The 22967-nt window shown below is 35.7% G+C and overlaps 2 protein-coding genes and 1 long non-coding RNA gene across 7 annotated transcripts in view; all 3 read left to right on the plus strand.

The window, feature by feature from the left end:
• LOC119603036 (activating transcription factor 7-interacting protein 1) overlaps positions 1–1361 on the plus strand; it is a 15142-nt gene extending 13781 nt beyond the window's left edge. For all 3 annotated transcript variants that reach the window (XM_037954894.1, XM_037954895.1, XM_037954896.1), the window contains exons 4-5: positions 1–144; positions 214–1361. The exon at positions 1–144 is cut by the window's left edge and continues 284 nt beyond it. In XM_037954894.1, the coding sequence (XP_037810822.1) occupies positions 1–144; positions 214–683 (614 nt within the window). In that variant the 3' untranslated portion in view covers positions 684–1361. The remainder of the gene's footprint in view (positions 145–213) is intronic.
• Positions 1362–4604: 3243 nt separating this feature from the next.
• LOC119603051 lies at positions 4605–5096 on the plus strand. The gene is made up of 3 exons (XM_037954915.1): positions 4605–4782; positions 4842–5038; positions 5092–5096. Exons 1-3 carry the CDS (start codon positions 4613–4615, stop codon positions 5094–5096), a joined length of 372 nt encoding a protein of 123 aa, XP_037810843.1. The 5' UTR covers positions 4605–4612.
• Positions 5097–20092: 14996 nt separating this feature from the next.
• The window catches only part of LOC119603039, a 153768-nt gene continuing 150893 nt past the window's right edge, over positions 20093–22967 (plus strand). For 2 of the 3 annotated variants that reach the window (XR_005231387.1, XR_005231388.1), the window contains exon 1: positions 20093–20801. This is a non-coding gene — a long non-coding RNA (uncharacterized LOC119603039). The remainder of the gene's footprint in view (positions 20802–22967) is intronic. The other variant, XR_005231389.1, reaches the window with a different exon arrangement.

Consider the following 22967-nt stretch of genomic DNA (forward strand, 5'->3'; position numbering starts at 1 on the left):
CACAGGTACAACGGCGTAGTTTGCCTGGACAAAATACGTCTAATACGCAGCTACAATATGGACGGGCAGCACCTACCATGGCTCGCATACCTCCTGCCAATCAAATGGCCAATAATAAAAATCGACAAATGTCTTCGTTACAAGGTAGTTTAAATAGTTATATCTTGATGGTGTAATAACTATTTAATAATTTTTAATTTTTTTACATTTCAGCTCAAAAGAGTAATTCTTTCACATCCATTAGTACGCCTCCTGGTACCAGTATAACACGTATTAATGTGCCTGCCAACTCTGCAAATATCCAGCGTGTGAAATACAGTCATCCAGCACCATTACCCGCGACTCCTCCACAAGCATTTAATCCTGCATGGAAACTGCCACCTCCGCGACCAACCATACGCATAAGTAATCTTGACAACGGTATTGTTATCTCCTGGACCATGGAGGAATCTATGGATCGTCATGCAGAATGTGTAAGTTATCAAATTTATGCCTATCAGGAGACCTCTGGACCACCAATGGTCGATTCTTGGCGTCATGTTGGTGATGTTAAGGCTATGCTTCTGCCCATGGCTGTTACTCTTACACAGTTCCAAGAGGGCCAACGTTACTACTTTGCTGTACGTGCTGTTGACTGTCACCAGCGTTTCGGCCCCTTTAGTTTACCCAAAACTTGGAGTTAAATTTATTGCACACTCACCCAAACACGCCACTTTTCCTCTCCCTTGTAATTGTAACAATTTAATTTTTTCATCGTTTTTAGTTTGTTTTTAAACTACTCGTTTTTAGTTTCTATATTAAATAATTAGATTTTTAATTTTATTCCTCAAATGGGAAAAACACTACAAAAAAGGAAAAAATAATTTAAATTTGTTAATTTATCGTTTCTTATTATTTTTTTTATTTATTTTGAAATCACCAACTAACCAATTCATAATTTTACGCACATTCTACTCCATGAATATAAAATTAAGAATTCTTAATACATAAATCACATGTAAAACCATAAAATAGAGAAAAAAAAGAAGGAGAAAATTCTCAAGTACAAACCTCTTCAGATGTAAAGAGGTTTCGTTGCTTAATCCAGAATATTTTAGTTTTTATTTAGTATTTTTACTGTGTAGTCTTAAATTATACTCGTATTATTATATTAAAATAATAAAAATAATACAAAATATTATACTTTAAGAAACAATAACACACACACATACTACATACACACAATCAGACATTTAGATTTAGAAATTTAATTGCTGCTAAATCTTTAATTAAATTATAATTAATTTAATGTTAAATATGAAATACAATACTATAAACTACAAAATCTAATAAAAACTATTCAATTTATTAAGTCCCGTAAATGTATAGATAAATATAACTGTAAAGGATAAAGACCGATGCCGAGAACCATTTAATTATTAACATAGAGAACCATTTAAGAATTAACATAGTTCAACAAAAGCTGAAAAAGCAAAATCGATCAGATTAATAAGTCTGATAACACCAGACATTTTAAAACTTATTAAGCGATTACACCATTTGTTATGAATGTTTGAGACTGGTAATACTTTGCGTTGGAATTTTGGACTCTGAAGTAGGGAAAGTTTTTGCTGGAGTTGGTTATTTAATAAGTCGATCTATGGATGAATTAATCCATGTGCTTATCCCATTGTGTTACTAATATCGGTTCCTACACCGACCACACATAAGACAATACATCTGCTTGTTCAATATGGAATCGAACCAACCTGAGGCACGAAAGAAAGAGCTGCTGATTCATGCAATATCGGACTGCCAAAAGACTCAGTCCTAATATCTGACAAAGCAAAGAAAGTATTCTATAGTTTCCGTTACTTCTTGGTTGTGAAAATTCCTTCACTAATCGATACATGGTAAAATCAATCTCCTAGCATGCGCATCTTGAGTCAAGTGCTCTATCGGAATAGCTACTAACAGACTTAGCCCTTTGAAAAGCTTAGAAACCTTTGACCATTATAGAGACACCAGATCATTCTTGATGTCAAGGAAGTGGCTGACCGTTTGGTCTGTGCAGACATAAAAAGTTTGTCACATTAATTTCAAGTGATGTGATTCCTCTCACAGATGGTCCAGTTATCCGGTCCTTACTTTGATCATTACCTTATCAGTTTCAGAAAAATATTGATCTTCATTAGAATTACTTTCTTCTCTGATACTTGGCATTTATGAATATATTATTGTCGCATCTGAACGTAAATAGTATCTGAGGATTTGTATCATCGGAACATATGTCAATATCATATGTAGGATTTCTATCATCAGAACATACATCTCCTGGATCATCCACATTCTCCACTGAATCACATTCGGGTATAATATATAGAACTTGTTGATTATTGTATTCCAGTACCGTCTCTAGTGAGAAAGTTCCAATATCATATCTCTTCGGAGTCTGAGGAATCTCTCCTTCCGCCAAATAATTGCTTCCGAGTGTATACAGACGGATCCAAGACGACGAAAGGAGTTGGTGGTGGCATTTTCATTGAGGAATTTGGAACGAAAATCTCCTTCCGACTAAATGATGAATGTAGTATCCTTCAGGCTGAAATATCGGCGATAAGGAGGGCGGTAAATTGGCTAAGGTACTATCGGATATCTAATAGGGATATCAGAATTTATACTGATAGTCAAGCTGCTATTAAATTCCTAACTGGTGTGTTCTCCACATCCAAAATTGTCCGTGAATGCCGGACGTCTCTCAATGAGATGGCGAGACATTCGAACATCACCCTAATTTGGGTAAAGGGACATGGGAATTCGTATGGCAACGGTATTGCTGACACATTGGCAAGAGCTGGCACTATGCTTAGCAGAATGGATATAGATCAGTTCTGCGGTATACCACTACTTGCAGTTAAGAGGCAAATCAGTGAAAAATGCCTCTGCATCGCTCGCGACAAATGGTCGCGTGAACACACGTGCTCAACATGTAGAGTACTGTGGCCACAAATGGATCCTCAAAGGTCTAAATATCTTCTTGGTCTCCAAAGACCGCAGTTAAGTAGGCTGATATCGATAATCACTGGCCACTGTAAATTTGGGAACCATGCCAGACGCATTGGTCTCCCGTTCAACGATTACTGTAGGAGTTGTCAAAACGAGGATGAAGAAGAGACTATTACTCATCTTCTCTGCGATTGTCCTGCTTTGGTGGAGGCCCGTTTTCAGACGCTTGGATCGACCTATTTTGGTGATCTAACCGAATTGTCAAACATTCAATTAGAACGTCTTCTAGAGTTCATTAATTTGTCAAAATGGGTGTGAATCCTATTACTCACACTACTCATCCACGGCAGCTGCCCTGGCTTTCTCATTTCTCATCATCTCTTTCTCTTTGCAACTGTCTCTGTTCTTTCACTCTCCTCTATCTCTTCCTCTCTTCTCTTTTCTTCTTCTTACAGGTTTTTTTACAAAGGGATCAACATGGACCCAAGCAAAGCCGAAATTGGCTACCTGTGTAAACCTAACCTAACCATATAGAACTTGGAATCATCACTTGGTATTTCATTATACTTAGAATTTGTAACTGTTACTTCTTTGGTTTTTATAAAATAGGCCGTTGCTAAAGAATTTTAGCATATATCTTGAACCATTAATTGACAGTACTTCCATAGGTTTACAAAGGCTTAATACCTCTGTTGCTCTCCTTCCAGGATCCTTAAATGGAGATCATGATAGCTTACCTTTAATACAAATAATGCAGTTTTGCTTGTTGACACCATTAACTGCATCAGACTTCTTATTTTTTTTGATGATTTCATCATTTACATGCCAACAGATATATGCCAGAAGTCGTATTCTTCATTTTTCACTTCAGAAATAAGCACACTGTTGCTTGCAATGTTTTATTCCGTTGCATACCATTCAGCAGATTACTTGTCGCAATAACTCCAGAATGAAAAACCCTTCACTTCTATTTAATATGTCATGTACACCAACCAAAAACTAGTAGTTTTTGTCTTTATTTGGAGGTTAGTAAGGGAACGGACTCCGGTAGTGACCGATCCTCCAAACCAGTGGTGTCAAAGTCACTAAGCATGCCGAAGAGGTCTGGTCCATCCCCGTCGAGCGCTCCTAAGAAGACAATTAAGAGAGCCAGATCTGTAGATGATCAACCCTCTTCATCCATCAAGAAGGTGAAGAAGTCAACCAGCCTGGATGTATGCCTTCAAGTGGCGATCATTGATCGGAATGATCCAGATCAGTTCCGATTTTTGGCAATCAATTGATGGTGCAGACTGGGTTAAAGGCGTGAAGGTAGTTAATTTTGGAAACTAGAACTCCATAAAATAAAATAAAATCTGCAATTGGTAAGTGTAGTGACATTAACCCAGCAGCAAAGCTTGAGGTTATATAGGCTTCCGAACTGCCACTACGGTCAATAGTTACAGTGTGGATCCCACCACCTGTAAGAACGGTACAAACCATACTAGCGGTATTGGCCAAACAGACTGGTAGACTCCTTTCAGGCCAATGAAGACATGTGAGCTCACTGTCTGGATCGTAAGTCCTTGATGAGATGGGAGGAGTTGCTAAATTTGTCTTGGCACTGTCAGGTTCCGGTACCCAAAAAATGACAGAACCAAAGAAGCTGCTAGTGGTGCAGATAAACCTGCATCACTGTGAGGCAGCCTTAACTGAGTTAGTAACCTTCCTCATCAATTCGAAGACGGACGTCGCCCTTATCCAGGATCAATGGATTAACAATAATAAACTTTATTTGTCCCGTCTTCTGAGTACAAGGTAAGGACTCGTATCTTGGCAAAGAGTGAATTAAATTTTCTCATTTCTCATTCTTTCAGGAGCGGTGACATCACCGTAATCAACAGAGAAGCCAAAGGTAAGCGTACGCTCACACTGGCTTCGGTGTATATGCCGTACGAGGTAACTGACCCCACCCGGCATATGACGGCATATGCGAGAAGAAAGAGTGCGATCCTTGTGATGGGCTGCGGTGCCCATGCTCATCATTGTCATTGCAAGGAAATCAACAAAAGAGGTGAGTTACTGTTTGATTTTATAACTGATAATAACCTCATCATCTGCAACAAGGGTAATACGCCGACGTTCAGAAATAAAGATAGGGATGCAGTTATAGATTTGACTTTAATTTACCGCTTATAGGATCTCGTTAGGGATTGAAAGGTCGTGTTACCTTCACATTGAATTTTGTCTTGGCTAGAGTGCATCTTTTAGGGATCCTAGGAAAACAAATTGGGGAGCCTTTAATGAAAGGGTTAAGTAAGGCCTGCACAACAGGTTTTATGCAATTTGTTGCCAACTGATTTAGAGGGGGTCGTGAATAAGTTCACAAACCTACTTAGAAAAGCTACGAGCTGTCTTTCAAAGGTCGACTGTTAGGAATAGGACTAAACTCACAGGTCAAGCAATTGACTGGAACAACTGTAAAATGTGTTTCAACAAGTATATATATAACAAGTATAAAGCTGATCTCAAAAGAGCAAAAAGGATTTTGTGGTCCCAGTACTGTGAATCCATTGCTATCAAGATTCCGACGAATACTATCCAAGGACCCTAGGGTCATTGGGTATATCCAAAAGAGTGATAACTCATGGACTGAGTCTAGCTTTGAGACCCTAGCGCTACTTATGGAAACACATTTTCGGTTGGGACCTAGAGTCTATGGCGCCAAGCAACATCTACAGTTTCATAGAAGAGATGATTTTAATGCCTCAGGATGATTTAAATGTTAAGGAAATGCCTTAGTAGTAGGTATTTACCAAAGAGGTGGAGGGAGGTTGTCATTTTCATACCCAAGGCCAGAAAGGCAAGCCACTCACTTGAGGGACTTATGGATCTACATCTTAGGAACAATATTGATACTCACCTCATCAGTGGTGCTGAGCGCCTACCTTAAGCATAAATCTGTTGAGAGTGCACTACTTGAGGTGGTAAGTTGTGTTGAGCACGTCATGAAGAATAGGGACTATACTCTGGCCGCGTTTTTGAGGGAGCCTTCAATAATATAAAGACTGAGGCGATTTAGGATTCGCTTAATGAGCTCGGAGTTCAGGACTTCCTGGTGAAGTGGATTGTATGCATGCTTAGCAGCAGAATTATTAACTCGAACCTAGGAGATCATTGTATTAGGAGAAGGGTTACCAGGGGGACACCACAGGGGGTGTCTTATCTCCTCTTCTGTGGCTACTAGCGGTTAACGGTAGTCTAACGCGATTTGAATCCAAAGGTAGGAAGATCGTTGCCTATGCGGATGACGTGGAGCTACTGGTCAAGGGAAAATTTCTATCCACGATGACTGACATCATGGAGACTGCATTAGGGAAAACTCTCGTCATGGGCGTAGGATAAGGGATTGGCTGTAAATCCTGGGAAAACGGAAGTGGCGTCGAACTAAGTTTATCTAGAGGAGCTAAGTATTTAGGAACTTTCCTTGATGGAAGCAAAATACTCAGGAAAGAATGAAAAAACGACTCAATGCTACTACACATGCAAGAATTCTATAGGGAAGAATTGGGGTCTGCAACCAGATATGGTAAATTGGATTTACACATGGGCTGACAACTATTCTAACTTATGGTTGCTTTGTCTGGTGGGATGCATTGAGAGAGGACAGGATGCTATGGAGATGGCTATGGACATCATTCCATACCTGTCACCCATAGAACATTTTGTAGCTGGCGTGGCGGCCAGGAATCTGCTTAGACTCTATGAGTCTTCGTGACGACCGTACGAAAATTCTGTACCAAGTAGGTCTACTTGATCAGGGTAATTTCCCTTGCGGAATTACGGATTATGATACTACGACTCTGATAAAATTTCCAACTAGGGATGATTGGCTTGTATCCGATAGACTTTTTGATGGGTATGCAGTTTCCACTGATGGGTCCAAGATGGAGACCGACACGGGTGCCGGTGTCTATATCGCTGATATCAACATAAAACGGTCCTTCAGACTCCCTGTCGAATGTAGTGTCTTCCAAGCAGAGATCTGGAAAACGACGGAACTGATACGAAATCATATCGATCCGGGGTCAGTTGTGGCAATTTATGTTGATAGTCTAATGCCCTTAGGGACATTATGAGACTGTTTGCCATTAGATTGTGTTGGGTACCGGGGCACTGTAATGTGCATGGTAATGAGGTTGCGGACGAACTGGCTAGATTAGGTTCGAACATTGATATAGATGACAGAGAAAGAATGATAAAACCACCCTTAGGGATGCTAACGGGGCACTGCTCAGTTAGGGCCTTTGTCAGTAAGTGGGACAGCAATATACCGGACTATTGCAGGTTATGCGAAGATGAGGAGGAAATAGAGTCGATCGAATCTCAGGCTGAAATGGCCAGGGAATTGGTTCCATGACGAAATGGGGGATACTGCGGGTCTTGATCCTCGCAGTTTACTAGGTTTTGTCAAGGGAATTAGTCACATCTTCGGCTGTTCTTTATAGGGGTACAAAGATTTTCTCTCTCATCTCTTTAGCCTTTAGGGCACTGACTTGAAAATTATTTCTATCCTTTTACCTATCTTCTTCTATCTTTCTGGTTTTTTGTCATGGTGTATAACCCTTCTAAACCTAAACCTACAATAAATTGTGTTGAAAATAATTCTAATTTTAGGTTAATTTAATAAAAAAAAAAGCGTTTAAGGTGACGATATGTAAGGCTAAATGATACTCCAAATGATCGGCCTCAATTTGATATTAGCTACAAAGAAAACGATTTGAATGTATGTTAAAATCAATGTCCCAGATATCTTGAGGATCCAAATCTGTCTATAAATAAAGGATACATCAGTTAAATTCCGAAACGTGATTTTAATTTTATAGTTTTCTAGATCTAATTCGGATCTTATATACTGCATGTGGACAATATGTTTAATAGGTTAGGTACATACTTATTTCGGAGTCTTTCTATTTGATAGGCATACATAGTTTCTAGGGATTTTGGGGTGATAGGACTACGTTAACTAGTGGCGTCACGGCTCTGAAGTGGAAAGTAGTTTTTGCAAAAATTTTACCACTAAAATTATATTTTTTAATTGAAATATATATTCGATTATCGTTCCAATAAGATATAAGACACAAAAATTGGTTAAAAATTTTAAAAGTTATTAACAAATTCCTCCGATCCTTTAGTGTCAAAAAACACTTATCTGAGAAATATTAAAAATAATTAACAAATTTTGAGTAATATTTTAATAAAACCATGTCATTACATTAAATTAGTATTAACTTAAATGTGAGCTTTTATCCTCATTAGATAGCGTAAACCGTATTTAGGGTACAGTCATAAATGGAAAACCCTTCAGGCGGCAGTTTCAAAACTCCTAAAACGATATTGTATAAAATGCTTTTAAATTCCAAATCCTTCAAAATATGTCATCGAAAAAAAAAAAAATATTCTCCGAAAAAAGGGAAGAAAAAAGGAGATAAATAACTTATTAACTAAATATTAAATAATATCTTAAAACTAAAATAAAACAAGTAAGAGTGTTATATTCGGCTGTGCCGAATCTTGTATACCCACCATCAAATCATTGCCAAAAATGAATGCTTCCTTATAAATAAACTTTGATATTTAAGAATCCATGCTTTTATTATCCAAACAATTTTCTCATTTATTACATCTATGTATAGAGAAATTTTTGTCGAATTTTGTCGCTATTTGCATTTTTAAGGTAGTAAAAAGCGTTTAAATTATTTTCTGAGAGGGACCTTATTTAGGGGGGACGTTTGGTCAATTATGGACCGATCCTCGTCAAATTTTCTAGAACGATTTTAGTTTAGTCTAGTAATGAGAGTTAAATCCATTTTCAGATGGAGACGGGTTAATGTCAATTATGGACCGCTCCTTATAAAATTTTACAATAATATTAAAGTTCCTATAAAATATGTTCGTGTCGAATTTCATCGCTATAGATGCTTCTTTTAGACAGTAATGAGCCTTAAAGCCATTTTCTGAAGGGGACCTTATATGGGGGATAGGGTCAATTATGGACCGATCCTTATAAAATTTTATAAAGATATTAAGGTTCCTATAAAATATATTTGTGTCGAATTTCAACGCTATAACTGCTTCTTTTAGTCAGTTATGAGCGTTAATGTCACTTTCTGAGGGGGGCCTTATATGGTGGATAGGGTCAATTATGGACCGTTCCTTATAAAATTTTACAATGATATTAAGGTTCCTATAAAATATGTTTATGCCGAATTTCATCGCTATAGATGCTTATTTTAAACAGTTATGAGCGTTAATGGCATTTTCTGAAGGGGACCTTATATGGGGGGTAGGGTCAATCATGGACCGATCCTTATAAAATTTTACAAAGATATTGAGGTTCCTAAGAAATATGTCTGTGTCGAATTTCATCGCTATAGCTGCTTCTTTTAGTCAGTTATGAGCGTTAATGTCATTTTCTGAGGGGGACCTTATATGGGGGATAGGGTAATTTATGGACCGATCCTTATAAAATTTTACAATAATTTTAAGAATACTATAAAAATTGTTTATGTCGAATTTCTTCGCTATTGCTGCTTCTTTTAGATAGTTATGAGCGTTAATGTCATTTTCTGAGGGGGACCTTATATGGGGGATAGGGTCAATTATGGACCGATCCTTATAAAATTTTACAGTGATATTAAGATTCCTATAAGATATGTTCTTGTGTCGAATTTCATTGCTATAGCTGCTTCGTTTAGTCAGTTATGAGCGTTAATATCATTTTCTGAGGGGGACCTTATATGGGGGCTAGGGTCAATTATGGACCGATCCTTAAAAAATTTTACAATGATATTAAGGTTCCTGTAAAATATGTTCATGTCGAATTTCATCGCTATAGATGTTTCTTTTAGTCAGTTATGAGCGTTAAAGTCGAAGGGGACCTTATATGGGGGCTAGGCGAAATCGTGGACCGATATTGCTCATTTTCAATACCAAACAAACTGCATCAATATAAAATATTTGTGCAAAATTTCAGCTCGCTAGCTGCTTCCGTTTGGCCTCTATCGTGTTTTCAACAGACGGACAGACAGACGGACGGACATGGCTAGATCGTCTTAGATTTTAATAAGGATCCAGAATATATATACTTTTATGGGTCTTAGATGAATATTTCGATGTGTTCCAAACGGAATGACAAAAACAATAGAAGATATGTACAATGATAGGGAAATATTTACAAAAGGAGAAAGGAATGTATATATTTACAAAGATTATTCCTATAGCCTATTGTGCAGTATTGTATACTGTGACGACAATATTCAAAGTGTTAACCCTCATGTGATAAAACATTAGGTTCGCACCCTCAAGGACAGGAGATCAACTGGGGACATATATCGAGACGCTCGAATCATCTCCATATCTGCCGCCCGTGCAAAACATCCCTGGACCAGACTGTTCTCTAGAGAACGAGCCTTTTCCAGGAAAGCTATTGCAGTTCTGGTCATGAAAGCATCAATTCTTTCAAATCCAATTGCCCTGTAAATCGACCTACAAGAACTTTGAGACATTTAAACGAAGTCCCCACTTGGTGAAGTATTCCGCGAGTTTCGACAAATACACATTCATGCGTGCATTAACCGTCCTAGCCCTCGGTCCAGATGCCGCTATGAGGATATCGTCTGCGTAAAGGAGCAGAAGATCGCCATTAGGTGGCGCTGGAATATCGCTCATAAGGACATTATACAGGACAGGGCCCAATAATGAACCCTGAGGCACTCCGGCAGCTACCGTCCTCTCACAAGACCTGGTGTTACCCACTCCTACAGAGAACGTCCTTTCACAAAGGAAGTCAGACACAATCCTACATAGGCCCCTATCCAGACCCAAGTTCAAAAGTTCAAAAACAATGCCATGCTGCCAGGCAGTATCAAAAGACCCCTCGAAATGTAGTCCGCAAAGACCGTCAGTGCATGGGAAGTCGAATGTCCCGTTCTAAATCCAAATTGTGCGTCCAATAAAGAGTTGTCAACAGTCAATCTGCCATATAGTCTCGTAATTATAAGATGTTCAAGTAGTTTACCAAAAGGGGACAGAAGCGATATGGGCCTATAACTCGCACACTGCCCCGGGTCAGATCCAGGCTTCAAGATTGGAACAATCAGTGCCCTTTTCCATGCCCTAGGGAAATATCCAATATTAAGGCAGTGATTGCACTGCCAGAAAACGCCAGGTGTCCCGGCGTGTTCTCCTCAGCACAAAATCCGGGATTTCATCCATCCCGCTGGATTTCTTATTGGATCTTTCCCTAAGGGCATTGCCTATATACTCGGCCTGAATGAAATCGAATCCGTTTGGGTCACTTCCGTCCGCTAAAATATAGTCCCCAAAAATGGTCAATGGAGGATCTCGTCGTAGGGAGGTTACCCCATCCCTCACAGTCCTAGTAAATGAGTCTGTGTCCATTCGTTGTCCAGCTCGATGTACTTTATCAAATTGATCCGCCAGCAGATCAGCTTTCGTACTGTCATCTGATATCAGTCTGCACATTGAGTCAGTTAAGTCTTTAACATTGCTACGTTTATTCAGTCCAGCAGCGTCCCTAATTTTACTAAAAGTTTTGTCATTTACCCGTATGTTGCCGAGGAAGTCCTCCCAATGTCCGCGTTCGAACTCGGCAATAGCCCCCTGTATTATACGGTCAAGGTTGCGTATGTCGGCCTTCAAAACTATACACCTCCCCGGGTCCTCACATCTTCGCAAGATCCGTCGAAGTCGTTTCTTTTCGGCAATGAAGCCAAGAATACGGTCCGGCAATTTCAGAAGTCCCCTTCGGCCTATAGATACCTTCGGGATAGAAAGATCCATGGCTGTTTTAAAAGCCTGGGTCATTCCATCGACGCAAGCATCTATCTCCGCTTCGGAGACATTCCTATTTTGCGGGAGTATATGCCCATTAAGACGTCCAGTCAAAATCGTATTGAAGCGGTCCTTGTCCATTCTATTTTAGTCAAATCTAGTCGGTTTAATCCGACCAATACAGTCATCAATCCCAAAAATGATCTCAACTGCCCTGTGATCGGACTCATAATCAAGAGTAGTGAGACCATTCCCTGTCAATAGTGGTGTCATGTCAGCTAATGTCATCATCAAGTCAATAAATGAGGAAGTTGTCCCACAAATCAAAACATAAGATTTGGAGTCTTTATTCGAAAATTTAGAAAGTGTCTTGAAAGGTCCTTTAAATAGAATTCATTCATTATACAAAAGTAACAATTCAGTGGTATGATATGGAAGCAAAGCTACAAAATTGCATGTAGATCTGGCAAGAACTTCCGAATATGACAAAAAACTTGTTTTAAATTTAAAGCGTATACTCTGGTCCCTAAATTTCGACTTTTTGTCTGACTGAGTAATTATGTATCAGATTTATTTATATGGGAAACTATTCTAAAAAAATGTTACACATAAATCAAATAAATCTTTTGTATATTTTAAATTAATTGCAATAAAAATTGCACTTACATATGTATGTACATACATTTGTATTTCATTGAGTCTATAATAATGACTGCATTAGATGACAGTTGTACCATTATGAATTGACATCCTTGAAAATTGTCTTGACATTGAACTCGAAGTTGTCGTATCAAATTACAATTAATAATAAAAAATTGTTGTTTTCATGTTATCGCTGTGTGAGTAAAAATATGAAAACAACTAAGAGAAATTTTAGTTTGAATTAAGGATTTTTTTTGTATGGTATCTTTAGGTTATTGATTCGAATTTTGAATAGCATTCAATTGTATAATTTGGGTGGCCATATAATATATTATTAGTTTTGGAAACAAGTATTAAAATGTATTTAAAATTTTAAGAAATTTGTTTTTTACAAGCCTAGTTCATGTTCTACTTCTACTGTTAATTGAGTAGAAATCATGGCATCATGAAGGACAATTTTATTATGTGCACGACGTTTTCTAATTTGGTAGATATGGTCACCTTATAAAGGCTAGAAAAGAAATGGTTCTTACAAATAAATACCAATATCCTTATATTATGTATACAGAAACTACACGTAAAAAAAATGCACTTTGAATGCACTCAGTACTTATATACTATATGCATTAAACATATACAACTAGCGGTAAAAAGTACGATTATAAAAGAGTTTGCGAAAGGCCTTTATTTGGCAGATTAAAGTAGTATTTTTTTTAAACGATTTCTTACGCGAACAAATTTTTAACCCAGAGTCCAGACCATCATGTAGTAGTAATTGAAAAAGGTAAGTTCAAGTCATCAGATTTTACTGGAATACTTTTCTAAGTTCAAATCCATCTAAAACATTAAAATATTTTTCAAAGAAGGAGCAAGCCGCGTTATCGGTAGATCTTTCAGAAACATTGATGTTTTTTGAAGGATTTTTAAAAAGTTTTATTGGTCAACTACCGAAGAGAAATTAAAATAATGACACGAGATAAAGCCTAAGAAAGTAGTCAATTTACGGACTTTAAGATAAACCGAAGAAGAAAGTTTTTAAACTCCGGAGTCTAATGCTTAATATATGTACCTTTCCGAGAGGTCTTAACTACACGCAGGCCAGTTTTATGTATTTAATTTAATTAGGTATGTGTCATAACTACTTATTGGACCAAGTATCTATTCCTAGTATTAGCACAGATTCCCAAAGGTACCTCATCAATAACAGGACACTGTTCTGCGGCTAACTGGTTCCCATGGTATCATATGAGGAACTCTGATCAGCTGAGTTCAGAACTCTACCAATTTAAGGTGTCGGTAAACCTGCGGCGTATGAAACACCTCTTTACCCTGATTTTCCAATAGCACCAAGGTGAGGGAAGTACACCAAAAGAGAATGCCTCGTTCAGCTACGACTCTAGACTTCATGGCAACATCTCTAACAATCCATTTTACATTTCCATTTTACTCTCCAGAAATAGTAAAATGGATCTAGTGTCTAGGGTTTTATAGTCAAGACCTGATGTAAAGATAATCATAATACTGGAAACCAAGATTAGGCTGGAAAGGAGTTCTCTAAGGATAGCAATAAGGATTTTAAGGGGATATTATTTTATTATATTTTTTACCGAGATACCGAACCGGGATACCGAACTTCTGCAGGCTAATTGAGGATGTTGAAAAACTGTAAATAATTAAGCCAATAGTTTGTCCTTGTCATACAGAGACTCCGGCACTAATGTCTGAAAATATGTATCATTATGAAATGTGAAGAACTGCTATAAGAATAAACCGGTTGGAGACTAGGATTTGTATCTTATTTCTAGTGGTGGTTAGTGGTTCAATCTACCATTCCATGAACGGGATTCTTTTGTATATATTTTTTAAATTAAGCTCTCGTTGTGTCGTGTTAGCTTCTGACTTTCATCTGAAAAGCTAGTGTTAGATGTACGGTAGTATGTATTGGTGTCCGGGGTGTGATTGTAAATCCCCAATTGTTTTCAGCAGGGGTTTGCTCTAATGTTCCGCAAGAAAAATATTATCTATCTGGGAATGATGTAGTTCCACGTCGTGCATTCATTAATGACGGTAAAGATAAAAACCGCCAGTCTGTTACCTTAGGGTTCGGATCTCCTCTTATATGTCTCTTATTTTGAGATTTGGATCTAGTATTTCAGGCGCTAGGCCAGGAGGGTTAGTCTTTTTCTATTCCTCTCTCTCTCATTTTCTTATTTCATTTGTACTTTTTCTATCTCTTTTAATCTTACTGGAAGAAATCGGAATGGACCTCAATGGCTTCCAAGTGTAATCATATCTTACGGTGTAAAACCCTTCCTATAAAACTAATCCAGATTCTTAAAGAGTGTCTAAGAATATTTTCCAAAAGGCCCACAAAGTCAATGCCTTTCAATGTTAATCCTTGGGTATATTGTATGAGTAAGTAAACGAAAGTTTTACCCTAATGGAGACAAATGTGCATACAGAATATTGTATTAGTTGAAAAACAGCCAAAAAACCTTGACATTATAGAGAAAAAAACACAAGTTGAAAAACCAGCAGCAAAAGAAAACAAAGTCAAAAACGAAATTCATGACATAAGGAGCAAACAAACCTAAAATTACCACATATTTAAAATACTCATACTAACATAACTACATACATACATACATATGTATATATTAACAGATATTTGTATTAAATTGTATATCGTTATCTTAGATGACACAAAAGTGTAAAGTGAATATTAAAGGCATACAAATTTTCGTATTTTAAAGTCCACCTTTGGATGTACTTAATGATTTTTTTTCCATTATCCATATTAACAAATTATTAAGATCAAATTTTCCTTATAAAGTTAACTTATCATATTTTTAATTGATTTTTAGTGGATTTGAGAGCCATATTATTTTCTGTCCACGGGACACCCTACTGTAGATTCGGCAGAATTTGTTTTTCCAATTTTTATAGTTGTGTCCGTAAACCTGGACGCAATCATAAGAGGCTTCTGATCATCCTTTCGTTTGCGTTATTCCAAGTGCCCGGAGTTCTTGTTTTCAATTTAGCCCACATTGCATCTAACAGTTACATCGTGTTAGCTTCGTCGCATACTTTACCCTTTTTAAGCAAGTACATTACTCTGTTAGAGCCATATGAATCCAATTCATCCAATCCCCAATTGATTTTCTCTGGGATTTCCTTTAATGTTCTGCATGACCACGATTTCTTATCTAAGAACGATGTTCCCGATGCTATACTGAAATATATGGGCAGTTAAGCATTTTGGTCCCAAAAAAATTCTCCAATTTACTGCCTTGTATGTACGTAGTAAGTAGACTTTGAGAGCACTGAAGATCCTTTTTCTTGACTAGTACCAGCAAGATAAGGGAAACTCTTCAACAAGTTCTTAATGCTGGAGTTCCACACTTAAGTTTTTTATTTATATTTTCACAATTTAACTCGTTTTTATTAAAACTGATAAAGCCCCCTTCACACGAGCACACAAGTAATATGATCTGTCAAAATTTTGTGTAGAAGAGAACGGATGGAATCGTCTAAACGCAATATGTAATGAAACCATCACACATTGAGAGAAAATACGGATGGAAAATTTGACAGTCGTATGGCTCTCTTCATTTTTTGAAATGATTCAAAAAACAAGCAAGTCGCATTAGATCAGGGATGTATTTTTATGTAAACACATACAAAAAAAGTGAAACAGCTGTTCCATCTTACTTTGTTATTGTTTTATACCAATCGTGTAAACACAAAAAATATAAATCATACGACTTTTATTCAGTTTTTTGTCATACGGATGGAATTTCATTTTACTTTTTCATTAGACTTGTCGTACGTAAAGTGTGACCGTGTGAAGGGCCCTTAAATACACATTAGAAATTGAATACAAATTGTCAAAATCAGCTGACATATTCGTACGCCGCTTATGACGCTTAAAAAAGTAGAAAGTAGATCTACTTTAATCATTCTACGCGTCAAGGCATCCTACGCTTTTATGCTTGTAACTTGTAGCACACAACAACATTGATTCTACTTTTTTGACAGCTGTGTAGAATGCGAAGAAGCATTTCGTTTCTACGCAGCTGTTCGTTTCTAGAATAATAGAAGATCATATAACAAATTTCATTGAATTATCATTCAAATTACGACATGTAGTTTGATTGCAAGGTTTACATGGACGGACATAGCAAAATCGAAAGAATCGAAAGAAAATTATTGTCTTATCTTATAGTGGGCGAAAGACCAATACATCAGCACAAACCCACAAGAGAGTTTCATTCAATGTCGTTTTACTCAAAATGAAAATTTTTGATTTAAGCCGATCTTGTAGTAAATGAACGATATGCACTTGTGTATTTTTTGTGCCAAAAAATATAAACGTCATTTGATGTTTTGTTAGTTTAAAATTTGTCAAATCGTCACGTGTTTAAATGCATTACTAACAATCCTTTAGGGAATACGAATAACACTGCAATAACATGACGATGACTCATGTTGTAAGCATCGTTGTAAGTTTGTTTTATAAGGAAATAATTTGAATATTTTAGAAATAAGAGTATTCATTATATTCTTTATATTTAAATAAAGTCTCTAAAGGTTTGCGACTTGAGATAATACTTACTTACACCGGTTCAATGTCATTTTAATAAGCAGAACAAAGTCATGAATACTAATATGAACTATTAAAATTCAAAGTATTCATTAACTATTTTAAGAATGTGTTTGAATAAAATAACAAATTTTTAAATTTTTAAAAAGGTTTGAGCTGAATCCGAATCTGACCTCAAAAATTCTCAATCTCATTAGGTTTTCATATTTGAGATATTTAAACAGCGCAAAGAAAGTCCAATCCGTCGTCTTTAAAATGTATGTTATCCTATAGAATTGTCCACTTTGGTCTCTCGGTTTTGACTTTTGTGTAGAAAATTTCCTCCTTCTTATCATGTCTTGATAATTAGTTATATTGAAGAGTAATGGGGAGAGTACAGAGATTTACCCACCCTCATTCCGTTTGTAACACATCCAAATGTTGGTCTAAGACCCACAAAAGTATATACATATGTACGTATATTCTGGGTCCTTATTAGATTATAAGACGATCTATCTATTTCCATATTTCTGTTCAAAACACAATTGGGAACGAACAGAAAGATATAAAGGGCTGACAATTTCCACAAATACTTTATATATATGAAAGTTGTTTCAATATTAGAAATGGGCGCTATCAGTCCACGTATTCAGTGGTCCATAGTTGACCATACTATCCATATAAAGGCCCCATGACATTAGCGCTTATTGCTAACTTATAAATATAACGAGGGGACAAATTCAGGTATTCTAAATCGTTCAAAATGTCTAATATTTTTTTCGACACAAACAAGTTTTATAGCAATTAAAATTTGTGTGTAAAATTTTATGAAGATCAGTCCAAAATTGACAATTTTTTCAATGCTCATACTAATGTTAAAATAATAATTTTAAAATGCTCTTTAGAAACCGATATTTATAAACCAAATTTTATGAAGATCGCATCATAATTGACCCTATTCCCAATATAACCCAATCTTACGGAAGTTCAGTTTATAGTTAATAAACCGTTACAAAAGTTGACATTTGTTATTAAAGTAATTATTTAATTTTTAATTTAGACGAGCTTGATCCATTACTGACCCAAACCTGATGTTAATATTAACCTAATGATCTATGTCTATAATAAGGCCACCTTTCGAAAATCACATTACTTTGATTTGAATATAACACTCTTACTTGTCGATTTCAACGGTCTTCATAAGATTTGTTATTTACTTTGATAAAAATATCCCCACGGATCTCTAGACAAGATATGAAAATTTGTATCCAATAGTCTGCCGAGCCTTAAAGTGGTCGTGTCAAATGTATCCTTGGCATTGAACTAGAAAGCCACGAAACTCAGGGTAGAGTTCTTGACTTTGCTTTGTCTTAGTCCCTTCGTGGTGCACTTGGTTGCTGTTACTTAAACCCAAACTAGCGGGAAGAGAATGTCGCTTAAAAGACTGATACACGGTGAAGACTACATTTCGAGATAAGTTCTGTGATGTTTCCAAGACAATAGATACTCCGCAGAGGACGCCCCGGGGCATGTTTCCCTCATCTTGGTGTATTGCAATCCCGGGATAAAGAGGTGCTATTAGTACCACTAGTCTGCCGGGACTATATACTGGTGATGTCATTTCACTCCTTTGCTAGTCCTTGGAATTATTTGACATGGGGTCGAACCAGAGAACCACATAACCTGGTACTACGGGTGGCCAGTTGCCCGCAGGACTTGTCCTAGCTGGTCAGTTGGTTGAGGTTCCTTCCTTAATTGTCCAGGTATGTTCAGAGTAAACACTGTTCATATCAGATTTACCACAGTGTGTCACTGTGAGTAAGAACAAAGTCTCGTTTTATTTGATGGATTCGTACTTCGGTCTTAGGTGCTGTTGCCGGCTTAGCAGAAGCTGCGGTATCAATTATGAATATATTTTCTATTAAAATTTTATTTATTTTATAATGATCTTGTTCATTCAAATTATTTATAATCAGCTTTATAATATTTCAAAAATTCAGAATATAAAAAACAAAAATAATTAGATCAAAATTAAATATAATTTTATAAAAGTATTTCGTATTAAATTCACTACAGAAGCCTTGCCATCTACGTCGTTGTAAACAGAAGTGATGTTTTTGCATCTCAAAAGTTAAGCAACGGGGCAGCAATGGTCAGAGATTACATAGCTCAAGAACTTGAGCAAAAAGCACATATACTGGACCGGAAATTCCATATAAGTAAATAGCCACCTGCGTGTAAGAAGCACAATGGGGCGGTGGTGAGTCGTTACAATAGCACACCCAGTGGTTGAAAAAGACCACCGTGAAATAGGCGAACACGACAGGTGTTCACGTAAAGCATTCGACATTAACTCCGCAAAGGAGTATCTGTGGGACTAAGCGTTGGAAATGAGTTATTGTCAAGCATAAATAATACGGGATGAATGTAGGAGTATGCGGGCCATAACCACCCGCATACCTAAAGTAAGTGTGTCGGATGTTTTATTCAAAGAAAGCGTTATATAAGTGAAAAGTGTCCATGTTTGAATGGTGAAAAGTGTTACCATTGAATTGTCCCTCTTTGTTTCGTGCCAGCAATGGTCAGAGATTAGATAGCAAAAATACAGAATAAGCTACAAAAATTAAGTGAAATCTATTGTTCTTCATCTGAGTTTTCAGAGTCTTGATTAAATGAGAATCTATAAAAGAGGATTTTAATAACTTTAATGTTAATGGTAATTCCTTTCGACATTATAACATCCCTTCAACTTAAATCTATTCAATTAACATTAAAATTAATTCATAATTTGTCTATTGGGTATATGAGCAAAGAAAAACAAAAACAAAAAACATATGATTGTCGGTAAGGAATTTAAGGAATGCATTTGGAATTTAACAACTGTAAACAAAACAAGGATTCGGCGCATATTAGTCTCTCTCTTTTCTTATGCCTTTTTCACCACAGAGTTTAGTTCTCTTTAAAGCAAATCGAATGCAAAAGACTAAGAAATTCACCATAACAGTTGTTTGCTGCCATCATTAATTGTAGTATAAACGTTGTGATTCTTACAAAACTACCGTTAGTTATTCGAGAAATAAACATTGCAAAGGGTTGTTGTCGTTTTCAACCTTGACGCTATTTGCTCGTGCGATTTAGAAAACATTTAAAATAGTATTGAAAATGTTTGAAGAAATTTTTAGTGCTTCTAACGGTAAATTGCATTTAAAATGTTTCAGTTAAGGGTGGTTTGTCGTGTGTAACGGGACATGGATTTGAACACACGGATGGATGTTTAAGGAATGTGAATTAAAATCATAATAAATATAAAGAAATTGATAAATATTATTCGGTGTAATGAAGTGAATTATATGTGAAGGATATAATAAATAATACGGTATAATGAAAATATAATTAGTATAATTAATTAAATTATAATTATAAATAAAATATTTACCTTAAAGGCCAAAATACTGTTTTCGAATTTATGAAATTCAAACAAGTTTTGAAATCAAATATCTGTAAAATATGGCCAATATTTAGTATAAATTAACTAAATGTCCTTCTGTAGTTTGGCAAGTGTTTGTGTTTATATAAAAATTAATTAAAATTCTAGTATAAAACATGTCATTTTGAAATAAAACTTAAGTAAGTTTGAAAAAAAAAAAAAAAAAATAAAATAAAAAAGAAAATCAATTGTATTCTTAATAGTGTTACGCAAATCTAGTTCTTCCTACCGTTTCTTACAATATATTGTAATACTAAACAAAAAGAACGTGTGAGTAATAATAACAAAAGCAAAGAAATATTTATTATTTTTTTTTATCGATTTTCAATTCAGTTTGTTACAAATATTATTTACATTGACATCACTTCCTAGCCGGTTAAACGTTTGTGGTGTAGAATTGTTGCAAAGGAAATAATTTAAATTGGTAATCATTTATTAAACAAAAAGTTTTGCTGATTTCTACTTTTGACATACGATACGTTAAGCAATTAAAAATTCATATATCTTTTAAGGGATTTGAAAGATATAAAAAGTACGACAATTGGTATTGACAACTATATATAGTATGTAATGTATTTAATCTAATTATTTATTCCAAACGGAATCGATTCCTCAGACATACATATGTTTGCCAGTTGGTATATTAGGTTGTTTTTTCTTCTTTTAAATGATTACACAAAGTATTCATTACATTATCAATTACAATTACTTGTAATGTGTAATTGAGCAATAACCAATTACAATTACTTGTAATTGTAATTGAAGTTTTTCCAATTACAATTACTTGTTGAAGTTTTTCCAATTACAATTACTTGTAATGTGTAATTGAGCAATGACTAATTACAATTACTTGTAATTAAAGTTTTGCCAATTACAATTACTAGTAATTGTAATTGAAGTTTACAATTAAAATTACTTGTAATTATATATAAATTACAAGTAATTATAAGGAGCAAAACTTACAATTACAAGTAATTGGAAATTCTTCAATTACAATTACAAGTAATCGTAATTGGCAAAACTTCAATTGCCATTACAAGTAATTGTAATTGTCAAAACTTCAATGACAATTACAAATAATTGTAATTGGCAAAACTTCAATTACAATTACACGTAATTGTAATTGGTAAAGATTCAATTACAATTACTTCTAATATAATTGTAATTGAAAATGTTCTGAACAGTTTTGTGGATTTGCCTCTCAGGGTATGAAATTGTCATTATTGTTTGTATACCACTAAAGAGCAATTTTTTCCAAAATGGCATGATGCCAAATCGATCCAGAAATATGAAGACACTTTGAGCTGTTTAAATATTAACCCCGATTTTGTAAACACTACGTAATATATGTATATTTCTGTGCCTGACGTCACAAATGATTGGCTTATTTTACCACAACTGCCAATGGCTTGCCACACAAAAACATCTTGGGGAATTTTGTTGTTTTTTTAATCTGGTATTATTCTTAAACAATACCCTGTTCATCAGCCGCATAAAAATCTTGCCTCAGAAGTTTTAAAAAGTTTCCCAGTGCATAAGTTTTATCATACATTACACAACAAGTGTATTTTAATTAAAATTTGAACTCATTTTTTTGGTTCGTTTTTTCTTATACACAGAGGGAAAAGGAAATATACACGCCAGGTACCAAATTGACACCAAAGTGTTTATAATTTTTCAATAACATCCGTAAAGTATATACATATATACGACAGCACTATGTAATGTTGACACGCAACGTTCTCAACATTGCAACAATTCGTTGTCGAAATCTTAATTTTATACATATCTGTGTTCTAAAATTTAGATTTCGACAACGAATTGACAACGCAAAATTGGTAACATTACATAATGTTTTCGTACGTATGTATGTTCTGTGACAACGGATGTTATTGAAAAATTATAAACAGTTTGGTGTCAATTTGGTACCAGGCGTGTATATTTCTTTTTCCCTCTGTGTAAGTTATTTACCGAATTGATCTGGACCTTTCTGAACTTTACACGACTTCAACCTAGCATTAGCTTAGACTCTGAGTACAAAAGAATCAAAGCATTAATCTTTATAGGCTCCTTTTCTTATTGAAACACCAAAGTGCTCTTCGACTTCTATATATCTGTTAGACCTTCATTTCTCTCCGATTTAGCCATATTGGATTTTTGTGAAAATTTTCGACCTAATTCACGGTGGTACGTTTAATTTTGATGATGTAAAATCATCAAATAAGCTAAAGATAAGTTCTTACAGAGAATACTCTGTTGAAACCCTAATCTGAATAGAGCCCAGTCTAAACTGCACCAAGAAGAGAATTTTTATGGTGATACCATACATCCGCCACCAGCACAATTCTAATATAAAAACATTCGACACATTTATACAATGTGTCGGATATCTTATGTTATTCATTTAACACCTACTCGTTGGTCCCACAATCACTC

Source organism: Lucilia sericata, unplaced genomic scaffold (assembly GCF_015586225.1).
Source record: "Lucilia sericata isolate MDLA Ls3-8-SP2 unplaced genomic scaffold, ASM1558622v1 Contig000271F_arrow, whole genome shotgun sequence".
NCBI lineage: Eukaryota > Metazoa > Arthropoda > Insecta > Diptera > Calliphoridae > Lucilia > Lucilia sericata.